General features: G+C 38.5%; 1 protein-coding gene across 3 annotated transcripts in view; it reads left to right on the top strand.

The window, feature by feature from the left end:
- VIRMA (vir like m6A methyltransferase associated) overlaps nucleotides 1-9,745 on the top strand; it is a 60,843-nt gene extending 51,098 nt beyond the window's left edge. For 2 of the 3 annotated variants that reach the window (XM_065902509.1, XM_065902508.1), the window contains exons 18-24: nucleotides 2,272-2,424; nucleotides 2,874-3,034; nucleotides 3,924-4,020; nucleotides 5,108-5,274; nucleotides 5,729-6,060; nucleotides 8,362-8,505; nucleotides 9,405-9,745. In XM_065902509.1, the coding sequence (XP_065758581.1) occupies nucleotides 2,272-2,424; nucleotides 2,874-3,034; nucleotides 3,924-4,020; nucleotides 5,108-5,274; nucleotides 5,729-6,060; nucleotides 8,362-8,505; nucleotides 9,405-9,559 (1,209 nt within the window). In that variant the 3' untranslated portion in view covers nucleotides 9,560-9,745. The remainder of the gene's footprint in view (nucleotides 1-2,271; nucleotides 2,425-2,873; nucleotides 3,035-3,923; nucleotides 4,021-5,107; nucleotides 5,275-5,728; nucleotides 6,061-8,361; nucleotides 8,506-9,404) is intronic. The other variant, XM_065902510.1, reaches the window with a different exon arrangement.
- Nucleotides 9,746-16,760: the final 7,015 nt, after the last annotated feature.

The raw sequence follows: 16,760 nt of genomic DNA, 5'->3' as shown, positions 1-16,760 counted from the left end.
CATTCTGAATAGTTCTGTATGAATTTATAACTTCCTGAAGCAGACAGCAGAGTATCACTGTACTCTCCAATAACTTCTGGTGTCTGTAGAATAAATTCCAGGCTTTTTAGCATGGCATTCAAGACTGTTCACTGTATGGCAAAAAGCTGCCTTTGCAGCCACTTCTCTCTTACTGGGAGGCACCATCCATAATCTCCTCTATGTACATGTGTCTCCTTGGCCATGCTTCTGTTAGTTTGTTCTTCTCTCTCTGTCTGTCTGTCTGTCTCCTTGGTCAAACTGTAATCTAATTTATAGTGCCTGTTTTAACACATCCCAATTGGTGAAGCCTTTTAATATTACTTTTCTTTCTGTATACTTCACATAATGTTACTGGATTTCTTTTTATAGATCATTTATATGCCTGCTTAACCATTTCCTATTCCACTACCCAAGTGTTACATCATTTAGGTCAGAGACCATGTCTTACTGGCTTTTTCCTAGTGTAATTGCATAGTGTCTTCTGTAGTTTAATGGCTAAGGCGTTTGACAAATGATTATGAAGATTTGAAGTGGTATGACATATTTGATAGAATTTTTATTTTCCTGAAATCACTTTGTAGATTATCATTTAAAAAAAATCTCCTTAGAAATTCTTTTGCTACTTTTCACAGTAATGTATATGTATATATATAGAGAGAGCAGTCTTCAAATTATGCTAAATTTGACTCTAGATTTTCTAAGGCTGTAGCAAGTAGATAAGTAGATAATAGCAAGTAGATAAGAATTTAAAACGTGTTTTATTTTGTTCAAACAATTTCTGTTTATAATGAAGAAGCAAGGTAGGAGGGAGAGGTGAAACTTTATATCATTCCAAATATTTTTTAAATTTTATTCCAAATACTTTAATTCATTTGTAGTTTTTCCCTTTAAAAATTATTTTCTTCTGCTTTTCCTGACCTTGAAAAATAATAATCATTATAATGTTTCCCTGGTGGCTCAGATGGTAAAGAATCTGCCTGCAACATGGAAGACCTGGGATCAGTCCCTGGGTCAGGAAGATGTCCTGGAGAAGGGAATGGCTACCCACTCCACCATTCTTGCCTGCAGAATTCCATGGACAGAGGAGCCTGGCGGGCTGTAGTCCATGGGGTCACAAAAGAGTTGGATATGACTGAGCAACCAGCATTTAACATATAATACTTTTTGATTCATCTGTATTGTTCCACCTGTTTAAAGTGGTATGAATAACTAAGGGAGGAAAAAAGTCAGATAGATGCCTTGGTAATTTGTAATCTCATTAATATACTTCTATAAAATATATTTAGTCTGTTAATTCATACATCTAAAAAATAATAAAGTATAAGGTAGACCATCATCAATATACCCTTTATCACCACTTCCAAACAGAGCAGGTAAAACCCTTGTAGACATATGGTTTATTGAATTTCTCATTAAAATTGCATGTCCTCTTCCTTAATGCCATGTAAATGACTCCTTAGTCTAATGTTTACTGAAAGGAGCAAGTATGCTTCAGGCACAGTATCAGTTTGAGTAGAAATCCGTGGAGAATAATTTTCATTTAGTTTTCACTGAAATGTGTCTAGTTATAGGAAAAATGGTAGGAGCTACAAACAAATTTTAATGTTACTATTAATTTAAAAATACTAAATCCTAAATCTGAATTGGTGGGACCGTTATTCATGTTGAGATGTTTAAAACAGGGCTGTGTTCTAAGATTTGAAACTACTTAAGTTTTCTTTCATATGTGACAATACGGATGGATTTATTGTCATGAACTGAGATTTGCTTTGTCTGGTGGATTTTTTTCTCACCATTCCCACATTCACATTATTATGTGGCATATTTTTTAAAGCAGAAAATAATAACTTTCTGTATGACATCTGTAGACAACACAGTCTTAGGTATATGGTTACTGTTTTCTTTAGTTGTTTGCCTTGTCTCCAGAAAAGGAAGTTCAACTTTTTTAGCTGTTATAGCAGGCATTTTTATTAATTTGAGTATCAATTAGTGTATTCTGTTTCTTGCAAGTGCCAGTGTGTTTGTCATTGGATATTTTTGTTGAGAAATGTGTTTACCTGTTTATTTTGTGAGTCTTAAAAACTTGTTTCAGCTTTGAGCTGACTAATTCTTAAAACCAGCTGTTTGTACTGATGTAAAAACCAAAACACTGAGGGGAAGATTGCCGCAATCTTAAATATCTGAGAAATTTTGGAAGCATTTTTGCAAATTTCTCTGCTCTCAAATTTAACTTGTGTGTGACATTTACAGGGATGTTGTGGAGACGATAGTGGTCTCATGGAAGTAGAGGGAGCTCATTCAGCACGGACGATGAGTATTAATGCTGCAGAGTTAAAACAGCTTCTACAAAGCAAAGAAGAAAGTCCAGAAAATTTGTTCCTTGAACTAGAGAAGCTTGTTTTGGTAAAAAAAGAAAAACAAAACAAAAAAACCAGAAACAAAAACAGCTCCTTCCTAAGACATAACTTTCTTCTCAATTTGACTAGTACAAGTTTTCCTAGTGACTTTTAAAAATAGTGAACTCTCAGTTGGGTGTTTATACTTTGAATTAATGATTTGGAGTGAAGTCCTCCATGCTATTATGAATTTTAAGGAGTACATGAAGGCAGTACTTTTTGAATGATCTATTGTTTGAATGCAGAGTGTCCCCGATACCATTATTTAGAAATAAAATTGCAAGTGTTTTTGGTGTTTATTTTACTTTAATATGTTTAATATTGCTAATTTCTTGATGGTGTTCCAAATTTCTTACTAATGGAATACCACCTTTTCTACTAAAGAGTCAGTAGATTATGGGCATACATGTTCAAGGTTTACCTGCATTCTCTTACTCTGCTTTTGTTTGTATCTAGGAGCATTCAAAAGATGATGACAATTTGGATTCTCTGTTGGACAATGTGGTTGGACTTAAGCAGATGCTAGAGTCGTCAGGTGATCCTTTACCTCTTGGTGACCAGGATGTGGAACCATTACTTTCAGCTCCAGAATCTCTCCAGAATCTGTTTAACAACAGGTGAAACATGCAGTGTTTTGTGGTTGAGAAGATAGTGGGAAACATGCAAATGGCTGGGATCTAGAAGAGGCCAGCAAATTATTTTCTGTAAGGGCTTCCCAAGTGGCGCTGTAGTAAAGAATCTTCCTGCCAGTGCAGGAGATGCTAGAGACAGAGTTTGACCCCTGGGTCAGGAAGATTTCCCTGGAGTAGGAAATGGCAACCCACTTCAGTATTCTTGCCTGGAAAATTCCACGGACAGAGGAGCCTGGCGGGCTCTGGTCCATGGGGTTGCGAAGAATCAGACATGACTGAGCATGCACAGCACACATGAGGGCTGGGTAAGAAAAAACCTAGACTTTGCAGGCCACGTTCAGTCTCTGTTGCATACACTTCTGTAGCGTTTTGCTTGTTTCTTTTGGTTTTCTTAAAAAAGCTTTAAAAATGTGGAACCCATTCCTCGGTTGCAGGCTATACAAGAGCAGGTTGTCCGAATAGGGTCATAGTTTACTGATCCCTGATCTAGAGGCTATGCCTCTTGATCTTTGGAGCACTGTCCTTCTAGAGATAATGAGTGTTTAATGTGGTGAAATTATTCTCTAAATTTAGAAAAATTGCACATTGGTACAGTGTTATAAATTTGGCTTTTTGGAAAGAAAGCTAGGACTCTGTTTTATTTTATTGAAAAATCAAAATTTGTTACGGAAGGATTAATTCCCAAGTTGCTAGTTTTTAAGGATACTTAATTCTTAAGTAGTTTTTTGAAGGAGTCTTTTTAAAAGTGCTAATTTTGCTAATATTTTAGAGGGTAATATTTTTAATTCTGTTGCTCACAGGTTTTACTTAGCAGTTAAGCCAAAATACCTGATATTGGAATTCTGCTTTTTAAGAAATACTTTTTCTGTTCTAGAACTGCTTATGTGCTAGCCGATGTCATGGATGATCAGTTGAAATCTATGTGGTTCACTCCATTTCAGGCTGAGGAAATTGACACAGATCTGGATTTGGTATAAGTAATTTTATTACTAAATATTTAGGAAAAAGTTGTTGGTTTTTGTTTCTTTGCATGTTGTTAGAGCCAAAATAGATGACGTATTACATGGCTGTCAAAAGTCTGTCTCAGGACCACACTGCACTATTTTTATGTCAGTTGCCCATTTAATGGTGTCCAGGACTATTTTTTTTTATGCTACTGATTTTGCCTTTCTAATTAATGATCTGTACATTTGAGAATGAGGGGAAAACCATGTTTTTGCATAAGTACTGTGAAGCACTTTGGTTTCTTATATTTGTAGACATAGAATAGTATCTGACAAAATTATAATTGATTTCTGTATTTGGGTTTAAGGAAAGAAATAGGTTGTGGTATCTGCTCTTTGGGGAAATGTAAAAAAGACATTTGCTAAAGTAATTATAGTGCGAACGGGAATTGACATTCTTTAACTTAATACTGAATAGGTAAAAGTATAATTAAAGATTTTAATGGAGCCTGCTTTATGCTTCTCATAGATGTATTAGGAAGATGTATTAGGCAGCCACATCTTTGGTCTTTTAGTTTTAATTAATTTGGATAAAACCTAAGTAAACATAATTTTCATTCCTCTGAAAGTTGACTTTGGTTGGCACCTCATTAAATTCATAAAACTTGGAGATCTATGGTACAGAATCCTTTTATAACACATTGACTGTACAAGGCTTGTGGAGTATGTTATTTTCAGATTCTTTTGGAAAAGTTCCGGAGATACTCCATTGTTAATTTATTTAGAGAAACCCTGAGTTCATTGTCAGGCAGCAGAGATCTCAGACTCATAGCCCTTCTTTGAATAAGAATGCTAACTTCCCACCCCCAACCCCTGAAATAAAAGCCTCTGAATTGCTAAGACTTTTTTTTTAAACTACCAGTGATGTTGCTTTTCAAAAAGAGGAAGGAAAGAGGCTGACCTGTAATTTCTTATGAGAATCAAATATAGTTTACAGAAAATTGGAATTGCTATATTCAAATGTTACATTTATAGTTACATTTAAAGTATAGTGCTGCATGAATAGCTGCATTTAAGGTATATTTTTCTTTTTGTTTTGTTTTTATGACTGCAGGTTAAGGTTGACTTAATTGAGCTCTCTGAAAAATGTTGTAGTGACTTTGACTTACACTCAGAGTTAGAGCGCTCATTTCTGTCGGAGCCGTCATCTCCCGGAAGAACCAAGACAACTAAAGGATTCAAACTTGGGAAGCACAAGCACGAGACCTTTATAACTTCAAGGTAAAATACACTTTGCTGCAGATCTTGAATAGGATCAAGTAAGGTTAGTTATTTTAGTGTAATTTAAATCACGTGACTATTAAAGGACAAAGGACACTGATGTAGTATTTGAGTCATAAATATCGTCTTGAATTTTTTAAGAAGATAATAATTTGGCCAGGACACTGGTCCGTTTGTTACATTGTTGTACTTTATGAAAGTTTAGGAGGTTTGAAAAAGAGCAAGCTGGGTTATTTTTTAAAAATGGTTAGTCATATCAGTAAAACATTGAGTACCGTTCTTAGCTCTTTTTTGTGTGTGTTTCCCTGGAAGGTGGTAGGGATATTTGCAAATTTAGCACATTTAGGATAAGAAATAATTGATAACGCAGTTTTCAGTATTACAAAGATTGACTTATGTTTTTGCTGGAAATGTGTAAAAGAGAGGTGTTCATGGAATGTTTTTGTTTTAATAGTGGAAAATCTGAATACATTGAACCTGCCAAGCGAGCCCATGTTGTGCCACCACCAAGAGGAAGGGGCAGGGGAGGATTTGGACAGGGTATACGACCCCATGATATTTTTCGTCAGAGAAAACAGAACACAAGCAGACCACCATCTATGCATGTGGATGACTTTGTTGCAGCTGAAAGTAAAGAAGTGGTCCCTCAAGATGGAATACCACCACCAAAACGGCCACTCAAAGTGTCGCAGAAGATCTCTTCGCGTGGTGGATTTTCAGGCAATCGGGGAGGACGGGGTGCTTTTCACAGTCAGAATAGGTTTTTCACACCGCCTGCTTCAAAAGGTAATTACTTTTTTTTTTTTTAACTTGAATTTTTTATTTTGTGTTGGCCATTTACCCATGTTTTGGTAGTTTCAGGTGAGCAGCAGAGGGACCAGCCATCCACATACATGTGTCCATCCTCCCCCAAAGCCCTCTCCCCTCCAGGCTGGCGTGTGACATTGAGGAGAGTTCCATGTGCTATATGATGTCTTTGTTGGTTATCCATTTTACATATAGCAGTGTGTACATGACCTTCCCAAAGTCCCTAACTGTCCCTTCCCCCTGGCCACCGTAAGTTGGTTTTCTGAGTCTCCTGTTTTGTAGGTAAGTTCATTTGTATCATTTCTTGTTAGATTCCACATATAAGGGCTATCATATGATATTTCTCCTCTTCTGTCTGACTTACTTCACTCTCAGTATGACACTCTAATTCCATCCATGTTGCTGCAGATGGCATTATCTCACTCCTTCTAATGGCAGTAATATTCCATTGTGTGTGTATGTGTATATATATGTGTGTGTGTGTGTGTACACACCATGTGTATATGTATATATGTATATATATGTATGTGTGTGTATGTGTCTGGGCTTCCCAGGTGGCGCTAGTGGTAAAGACCCACCTGCTGATGTAGAAGATATAGGAGACATGGATTCAATCCCTGGGTCAGAAAAATCCCTTGGAATAGGAAATGGCAACTCACTCCAGTATTCTTGCCTAGAAAATTCCATGGGCAGAGAAGCCTGGAGGGCTGCAGTCCATAGGGTCATAAAGAATCGGAAGCGACTTAGCAGGCACACACACACATACACACATACATACCACATCTTTATCCAGTCCTCTGTTGATGGACATTTAGGTTGCTTCCGTGTCTTGACTATTGTCAGCAGTGCTGCAGTGAACACTGGGGTGCATGTGTCCTTTCAGATCATGTTTTTCTCCAGTTAAATGCCCAGGAATGGCGTTGCAGGGTCATATGGTAGCTCTGTTTTCAATTTTTTAAGGAACCTCCATGCTGTTCTCCACAGTGGCTGTACCAGTTTACATTCTGCCAACTGTGTAGGAGGGCTCCCTTCTCTTCACACCCCCTCCAGCATTTGTTGTTTGTGGATTTTTTGATGGCAGCCATTCTGACTGGTGTGAGGTGCTACCTCATTGTAGTTTTGATTTCCATTTCTCTAATAACTAGTGATGCTGACCATCTTTCTCCATGCCTGTCAGACATCTGTATGTCCTCTTTGGAGAAATGTCTGTTCAGGTCTTCTGCCCATTTTTTGAGTGGATTGTTTGTTTTGATGCTCTTAAGTGTCATAAGCTGTAAATTTTGGAGACTAAACTAAAGATAACTACTTAATATATGTTTTCTAATGAGTTCTTCTAGTATTAGAATATTGAATAGAAGTGATTTAAATGGAAGTGATTCAAATAAAGTATTTTTCTGTTACGAAAATTAAGCTAGCTCTAGACCAGTGGTACCATTTGCAAAGTACTTTATTGGTTAGGAAAAAAGTCTTTTTTAAAAAATTTATTTATTTTTTAATTGAAGGATAATTGCTTTAGAGAATTTTGTTGTTTTCTGTGAAAAAATATTTTTCTAAGTTAACTTTTGATTAATTACATAATTACTGTTGAGCTTAAAAAAGTCTTGCCTAACTCTTTTCCTGTTTGCATTGAGAATTGTGTTTATCCTTTCTGAATAATATCCATACAGTATTTTCACAGTTATCCTTATCAACAGTTCCCTTAAGATTGTTCTGTGTAGTTCACCATTGATTCTTTTATCTCCTTCCTTCCTAATGTTATATTTAACGTATTTTCAAAGTTTCAAGATTTTAGAAGCTGAATTTCTAAAATATAAACTTTATATTTTTTACTAGTGGATTGGTGACAGGTTTTCATGTTTTTGAGTTGAGAGAGAGAGAGAGCCAAAGAGAATAGATATTTACAGTAATAGTAAACACATAACTGTGTTAGGAACTATTTTAAACACTTGACATAGAATACTCTCATCAGCCTCATGAGGCAGACTCTTTTAGTTCCCTCAGTTAACAGAAGAGAAAACTTGTCAGTTAGCTGACCAGGACACACAAAATAGGCAGGACACACACACAGGCAGAATAAGTATTTGAATCTTGGCAGTCTGGTTCCAGAGCCTCTGCTTCTGACTATATATGGTGCTGCCACTCTTACCTGTATTTCATGTACAAAATTCCATAGTTTCTCTTCCACTGCTTTTGAAAATTAAGAAAAACGTGTCGTATCTTCCTTAATCCAATTGAAGAATTGTGGTACAAGTACATTTTGATCGTGTTGTCCATGTTTAGGAAACTACAGTCGTCGGGAGGGAACAAGAGGCTCCAGTTGGAGTGCTCAGAATACTCCTCGAGGAACTTACAATGAGAGTCGTGGAGGCCAGAGCAATTTTAACAGGGGTCCTCTTCCACCGTTACGACCACTTAGTTCTACAGGTACACATTCTTCCTTCTTGCTATTGCTGAGGAGGAGGGAGGCGAATCATCCTTTTCAGGTTGTTGAATGTCATATATTCTCATTCTGGGAGGGAATATTTTAGAATGTAGGCATATAATTCTCAAGCCTATGTAATTTTATGTCTGTGAGTGAGTGCCCAGTGTACTTGTTCTATATAAATTCTCAAAATTTTAGATTCTGAACTGTGTATATAATCAGTGGTTTCATGTTGACTAAACTGAGATATCTTCATGGAGTATAGAGTTTGATTCTTGAGCAACACAGGTTTGAACTGCAAGGGTTGTCTATTTTTATAGGTAGATTTTTTTTAGCAATAAATATGGTTCATGGTTTGAAATAAGGATGCAGAGGAACCTCTGAATATGAGGGCCAACATAAATTATATTGGATTAACCCTCGAGTTGTTCAGGGGTCAACTGTATTCTTTTCTGTTGCAGGATTGTCTTATGTACCTAAGTATATAATCTTTTTTCCCCTCTAAAACATTCCTGTATCAAGTCTGAAATTCTCTGGTCAGATGTAGCTTTTAGTTTCAAATGCTCATTTTTTTTTCTTTTTTTGACTGCACCATAAGGCATGGGAGATCTTAATTCCCCTACCTGTGCAGTGGAAATGCAGATTGTTAACCACTGGACTGCCAGGGAAGTCCCAAATACACATTTTTGAAATAATAGCTTTATTTGATATGTAGTTCTTATGTTTAGACAATTTAACTATTTAAAGTGGTCTTCAGCACATTCACAGAACGTGCACTTGAATATTAAAAGGAGCAGGCAGTAGTCCCTGTCTTGGTTTGAGCTTGGTATCACAGGTTCATATTTACGTAATGGTAAAGGGAAGGATGTTGCGACTGAAAATCATATTCTTTCTTTTATAGGCTACCGGCCAAGTCCTCGTGACCGTGCTTCCAGAGGTCGTGGGGGGCTTGGGCCTTCCTGGGCAAGTGCAAACAGCGGCAGTGGAGGCTCAAGAGGAAAATTTGTCAGTGGAGGCAGTGGCAGAGGCCGCCACGTACGGTCCTTTACGCGATGAGTGTTCTTGGGAACATCCTCAGTGCATATGAACATTTCATGAGGACAGTAAAAACAAGACATTAGAGGACCAATTTAGGCTTAGCAGTTACCTGGATACATCGGAGAGAATATTTTTATCTGAAGAAAGCAAATTTTGTTTGATACCTAACACAAGATTTCAATAAAAATCGAAACTTTGTATGTATGTTTGTATATATTTTTTCCTCTTCTTAAATGACTGTTTAGAAAATTTCCTAGGTTGAAAATGAACAGTGAAATGACAGTTTTGTTTTAGTGTATATCTTGCTTATACCACAGACGTCCTCAATACTTTTCTCAGCTTATGGTGCCCTTTACTGTTTCAGTTGTTTTACAGTATACCTCGGCCAAAAGAAATGTCTGATAATTCCATTTATTAAGCTGTTAGGTCCAAACACTAAGAATTTATGTCCTGACCACAAGTAATTGTGGTCACTAAACAGTTTCATAAACTTTAGAATCAGCTTAAACACTGCCAGTACTCTATTCCACTGTGCTTTTTGTATACTACTTACCTCAACTGCTGAAAATCCAGTTTTGCAAAGACATCCTGTCGTGGAAAGGATGCTGTCTAGTATTGAAGATGTAAACTACCTCGAGCTAGCGTTTTGTGTTGTGTCCAGCAGCTGTGTTCTATTCAGAAATTTAAAATGTCCTGTGGCACAGGTATTAATTTACTAGGGTAACCAAGTGCGCAGTTTTGGAAACCTTTTGGCTGTACAAAAAGAAACATGACATTCTCCTTTACGCTAGATAGAAATACGTACGTGCTTTGTGTTTTAGCTTTATATCTACTTATACTATTTTATTATGCAGTTTTTTTAGAACCTAAAATAAGACACATCCTAATACTGTTATTTCGGGAATCAGAGACATCTAATAAAATCTGTACTTTATATATACCGAAATAAAATTTACACTTTGAGAAAATAGTCATATTTTTCCCAAGAGATAACATACTGAGTTTATATAATCTGGCATAAAATACAGAGTTCTCTTAAACAATGAAGGAGTGTATGAGTCTCATTCCATCCCTTTATCACACTGTTTTGTCAAAACTATTTGTGAGTGAATAGATAATTTGCTTGGTAGGAAAACCCTGAAGTAAACCTCAGTTCTAAAGATATTTAAATGAAAGATAATGGAAATCTTTTCATAACTAATGGCCTCAAAAACCCAAGATAACCTCAACCCCTTTTAATCCTGAAACTAATAAACTAATCTTCTCTAAATACACATTTTTTACATTAGATAGAAATTGAAGTTTGTCCCTAATCTCCGACACAAATACATGTAAAAATAGTTGTTTAAATATTTGTATTTCTTGGACTTCCTGGTGGTCCAGTGGTTAAGAATCCACTGGCCAATGTAGGGGACGTGAGTGAAGTCCTTGCTCTGGGAAGATTCCACGTGCCCAAGGGCAACTAAGCCCATATTCCACAACCACTGAAACTTATGCTCTCAAGCCCAGGCTCTGCAACAGAGAGAAACCGACGCAGTGAGAAGCCTGCGCACTGCAGCTAGAGAGGAGCCCTCACTGGCCTCAACTAGAGAAAGCCTGTGTGCATCAGCGGACTCCCAGCGCAGCCAAAAATAAAACAAAGGGAGCCAGACAGGTGCTGGGCGATGGTTCTTGTCATACACATTTAGATCTGTGTGTAGGACCTCATAGCTTCAAAAATGAATGTCAGTTTTATGAGTACTTTGGTAGAATAGTTTTATGTGTTATTTGTATAACTTTTACATAAGAGACTTTAGAAGACATTGTAGTGTTTAGAAATTAATGAAAAACTTGAAATACTTTTGAGGATAACATACTCTATTTAATTTGTAACACAAGGAGTTCATAGAATGATTTATACTTGTTTTGTAAGAAGAAAAAAATGCTCCGAAATATTGCTATGCTTTATTTAGAAGCAGTGTTGCTGGTAGTAATGAGGGTGTGTGAGCAGCACTAGGTCCGGTTTAGTTTTATTGCTTAGTGTAAGAAAATGGCAAAAACATCGAGATTGAGAGATTGAGAATGTAGGAACAAGAGTATGTTTTCTAAGTGTCTGTTGTGTTCTGTGTTTCCTAGTATAGTCTAGGGAATATAAGGACGAATAAGATGCAGTTTCTGCACCCCCCCAAACTCATAATCTAGTAAAGAGAACAACCACGTGAGCAAGTTTGTGTGTGTGTAGTTTTTTGTTGTTGTCTTTTAAAAAGTGAATAGGTGGGACTTCCCTGGCGGCCCAATGGTTAAGACTTTGCCTTCCAATGCAGGGGGTGAGGATTCCATCTCTGGCAGGGAGTTAAGATCCCACATGCCTCAGGCCAAAAAACTAAAACGTAAAACAGAAGCAATCTTGTAACAGATTCAATAAAGACTTTAAAAATGGTCCACATCAAAAAATATCTTTAAAAACAAAAAAAAGTATGTGAGTGTATGAACATGGAATAACTTGGAGTTCTTGAATAATCCAGCTAATATATTTCAAACATTTTATTACAGAGTTTTTGAAGTATATGTTTAAAATAGCCAAAGGAACAAAAGAAAAGACTTGATATTACAGTTATCTCTTGATAGATCATACATAACATCTTTGGAATTGTTTTTGTATAAAGACTAGTTAGGATGGAAAAATTATACACATGTGATTTTTATTTTTAAAAGGACAGACTGGGAAGTAATGAGCAAGATCTTACAAACATCCTATAAATTCATGACCTAGAGAAAAGGATGCAAACTCAAGTACTAGCAGTGGCCTTGAAAGTAACAGAAATGAGAGAAGAGGACCAGGTGAAGAAGAGACAGTGAGAACTGGGGAAGAGTTGGCAGTTGACACTTTGGCCTCAGCATGAGGGAGAAAGCTAGGAGAGTTAGTTGGAGGTGGTGGCCCTGGAGAGGGCCTGTGTGTTAAACTACTCCTCAGCTTCAGCTGGTTGATACCTTGGAAAACTGACAGATCCAAAGATGATGCATCTTCTAAAAAAATTTCTTTAATGTTTTAACTTTTTAAATTAAAAAAATACTATTTGTGTTTTACAAAAAAACACAATCTTAACCATTTTTAAACAAAATCTTAACCATTTTTCAGTGGAGTTCAGTGTGTGTGCTCAGTAGTGTCTGACGCTTTGTGACCCCATGGATTGTAGCCCACCAGGCTCCTCTGTCCATGGAACTTTCCAGGCAAGAATACTGGAGTGGGGTGCCATTTCCTTCTTCAGAGGATCTTCCCGACCCAGGGATGGAACCTGCATCTCTTGTGTCTCCAGCATTGGCAGGTGGATTCTTTACCACTAGCGCCAGGGGGGAAGTCCAGGACCTTTTTTTCATTTTGCACATGTGAAACTCTATATCCGCTAAACAGCAGCTTCTTCATCCCTTCCTCCAGCCCCTGGCACCCACCATTTTTCTTTTTTCTCTGAATTTGACTATGTAACTCATATAAGTGGCATTTGTCTTTTCTTATTTAGCATGATGTCGTCAATGTTCATCCATTGTGTAACACATATCAAAATTTCCTTCTGTATAAGGCTGAACAATGTTCCATTGTATGTATATGCCACATTTTGTTCATTCATCTGTCACTAGACATTAGAGTTGCTTCCACTTGGCTATTATGAATAATGCTGCTGCTATGAACATGGGTATACAAATACCTGCTCAAGATCCTACTTTGAATTCTTGAGTGTATACACAGAAGCAGGACTGCTGGGTCTATAGTAGTTCTTTTTTTTTATATATATAAGTTTTTAAGGGTTCTCCATACTGTTTTCTATAGTGCCTGTACCATTTTGCATTTCTACCAACACGAAGATTCTAATTTCTCCACATTCTCACCAAGACTTAAAATTCAATAGACCCATTTATTATCTAGTTTTGCCAACATGGGGACACCTTCCTTGACAAATGCATGCAATCCTTCCATTCGTTGTAACACCTCGTGCTGAAAAAGTGTTCCCAAGTCAGCTGTGAGACCCCTGTTACCAGCACCAATTGCAGAACCTCATCTACGTTCTCCCCTTGGCGGGGGGTGGATAATCCAATTACAGCTCATGTCTGGGGGGGCACGCCCACAAAATGGTGCAGCTCCCTGGGCCTCTGGGCTGGAGGACTCCAGGACAAGGACCCCAGATGGACACCGCTGCCTTGGGGTGACTTCCTGCCTTCGCACCGCAGGCCCCGCCACGCCTGTCGCTCTTCGCTGGGCTTTCTGCCACCCTTGGGTTCCCTGGAGTCTCCGGACCCCAGGCAGTCTGTGCTCACACTTCTGTAACACACTCGCCCACCGCCTCGGCGCTGCTGATCCACGCGCACACAACTACTGCTTTTCAACACAGCAACAACATCATAAGCCTGCAGATCCTTCTTTATCAGAGGACAGTCCCAAGGCCACAACTTTGCAGGCCCTGCGCTGCCCTTCAGACTGGCCGAGCTCGGCTGCTGTGCGGAGTCGGGCAGGCGCCCTGGCTTGACTCGGGTGCTCTCTGCTGGAGGCCGGTGCGCCCGGCTCCCCAGCAGGACTCCCATCTCGGTTTGGAGATCTCATGATAGCAGCGGGGTTCTGGAATGTTCTGTCCTGATGCCAAGTCCTGACGAGCCACACCTGCAGGTCTCTCCCACTGACCAGCCGCCTAGAACATAGCCAGGCACACGGATCTTGGTCTGGAGCGTGATGGCCACTCCTTCTCGCCTACGTTCACAGGCTGTCACAGTCCTTCGCATGGGAACCACCGCAGCCTCGCTGTGTTCTCCAGGCTTCGAGGCCGGAAAACTGCGCGGAGCTCTGGGGGCCGGAGGTGGACTCTAGGGTGGGTGGTACAGACCTGTGGCCAGAAAGCAAGACTTTCTTTTCGTTTAATAATATCCATCTTAATGGATGAGCTGGTGACTCTTAAAGAGAAAGCCAAAAATCTAGATTATTGATGTGTAATCAGTTTTCAAGTATGGCAATTCAAATCAAATAATTTAAAACATTATTTGAGCCTAACTAATGTGCACGACAGGATGCTGTAGGGAAAAGTACTTTGGAACTAAATCTCTCTGCTCTGCCTACCTCACTGGATTTTGGAAGTTAAGGTACACATCTGACTTTTCAAAAAATATGTAGAGCAATATTGTTTCAAATGTTGTTCCAACTTCTACTGCCTGGGGAAAAAGTGTACCATATGTGATGTTCTTGATAATTTCTGAAGTCATTGGAATTAGGGCTTGCTTGTGTGTGAGTGCAGCCTAAGTCGCTTCAGTCGTGTCTGACTCCTTGCGACCCGGTGGGCTGTAGCCCACCAGGCTCCTCTGTCCATGGGGATTCTCCAGGCAAAATCCTGGAGCGGGCTGCCATGCCCTTCTCCAGGGGATCTTCCCAGTGCTTGCTTGAGATAATGTATAAGTTAAGGAAATAGACATATTAATTTATAGCTCCACCAGGCAATTTAGATGTGTTTTTTTTTAAGGGAAATTTTTATTTTGTGGACACTATTTTATAATGGTCTTGTAGACATAGATTTTAAGTGAAGATAGTCTACTTTCTGCCTAAGAATTTCCATGATACTTCAGTGCATGTGGTAAGTAAGTGTTAGTCACTCAGTTGTGCAGACTCTTTGGGACCCCGTGGACTGCAGCCCACCAGACTCCTGTATCCATGATATTTTCCAAGCAAGGATACTGGAGTGGGTTGCCATTTCCTTCTCCAGGGGATTTTCCCAACCCAGGGATCGAACCTGGGTCTCCTGTACTATAGGCACATTCTTTACCGACTGAGCTACAAGGGAAGCTACAATAGACAGTCTTGGTACATATGGTAGTATTTTTAAATAAAATGTTTATATTTTAAAATATAAAAGGTTATAGGTGGTATGAAAATGCAGGGAACAGTGAGTAGTCTACTTTGGCCAGTGTAGAATGCAGGGACGGGAGTAGAGGAAATAGGGAGGTGGACTTGGAAATTGGGCCTAAATTATGAAAATTATGAAAGGTCTTATTATTTGCTATGCTAAGCCATAGAGAGTAACTAAAGTTTTATTGTTGTTGTTAATATAAATGGCATTTTAAAATTTGGAACATTTTTATGAGCATCTACTGTTAACACCAATCACTATGATAAGTGTTTTCCATAAAGTAACTTGTAATTCTCTGGCTTAGAAAGATTATCTCTCTGGTGCAGCAGGAATGTGGGTTAGAGAGGAAAGAGTCTGAGGCAGAAAGTGCAATTAAGCAATTACAGCGAAGATCTAAATCAGTAATCTTCAAAGAGTGGCTCTAGACCCGCAACTCAGCATCACCTGGGAATTTATTAGAACTGCATGTTCTTAAACATCACCCCAGACCTAAGAAACTGGAGGCGGGGGCTAGCAATGTGTGCTTTCACAAGCCCGGCAGGTGAAGGTGGATGCACCTCAGAGTTTGTACATCAGTGGTTTTCAAATTTAGGAATTATCTGGGGAGGTCATTAAAAATGCAGGTTCCAAAAAAAAAAAAAGCAGGTTCCAGACAGAATGGATAAAGAAGATGTGTGTGTGTGTGTGTGTGTGTGTGTGTGTGTGTGTGTAGGAATATTACTCAGCCATGAAAAAGAATGAAATAACGCCATTTGCAGAAACATGGATACACCATAGAAATTGTCATACTGAGTGAAGTCAGAGAAATATACCATATGATACTGCTTATATGTGGAATCAAAAAACCTGATACATATGAACTTACAAATGATACTTATTTACAACACAGAAACAGACTCACAGACTGAATTTATGGTTACTAGTAGGGAAGGGTGGAGGGGAAAGATATTTAGGGAGTTTGGGATTGACATGTATACACACTGCTGTATTTTGTAAACATTTATTTTTTAACATGCCCATTTGTTTTTGGCCGAGTTGAATCTCCCTTGCTGCATGTGCGCTTTCTCTGCTGGTGGGAAGCAGGGCCTGCTCTCTAGCTGTGGTGCATGGGCTTCTCATGATGGTGGCTTCTGTGTTTAAACTGTATAACCAACAAGGACCTGCTGCATAACAGGGAATTCTGCTCAATATTATGTAACAATCTAAATAGGGAAAAGAACTGGAAAAAGTAGATACATGTGTATGTATAACTGAATCACTTTACTGTACACCTAAATTAACACAACATTGTTAATCAACTATACTCCAATATATAATAAAAAGCTAAAAACAATGAATGTTCCTGGAGCCCTAAAATC

This window comes from Muntiacus reevesi, chromosome 12 (genome assembly GCF_963930625.1).
Source record: "Muntiacus reevesi chromosome 12, mMunRee1.1, whole genome shotgun sequence".
Taxonomy (NCBI): Eukaryota; Metazoa; Chordata; class Mammalia; order Artiodactyla; family Cervidae; genus Muntiacus; species Muntiacus reevesi.
The sequence above is the reverse complement of the archived record's forward strand: the minus strand, read 5'-3'. Positions and strand labels throughout refer to the sequence as shown.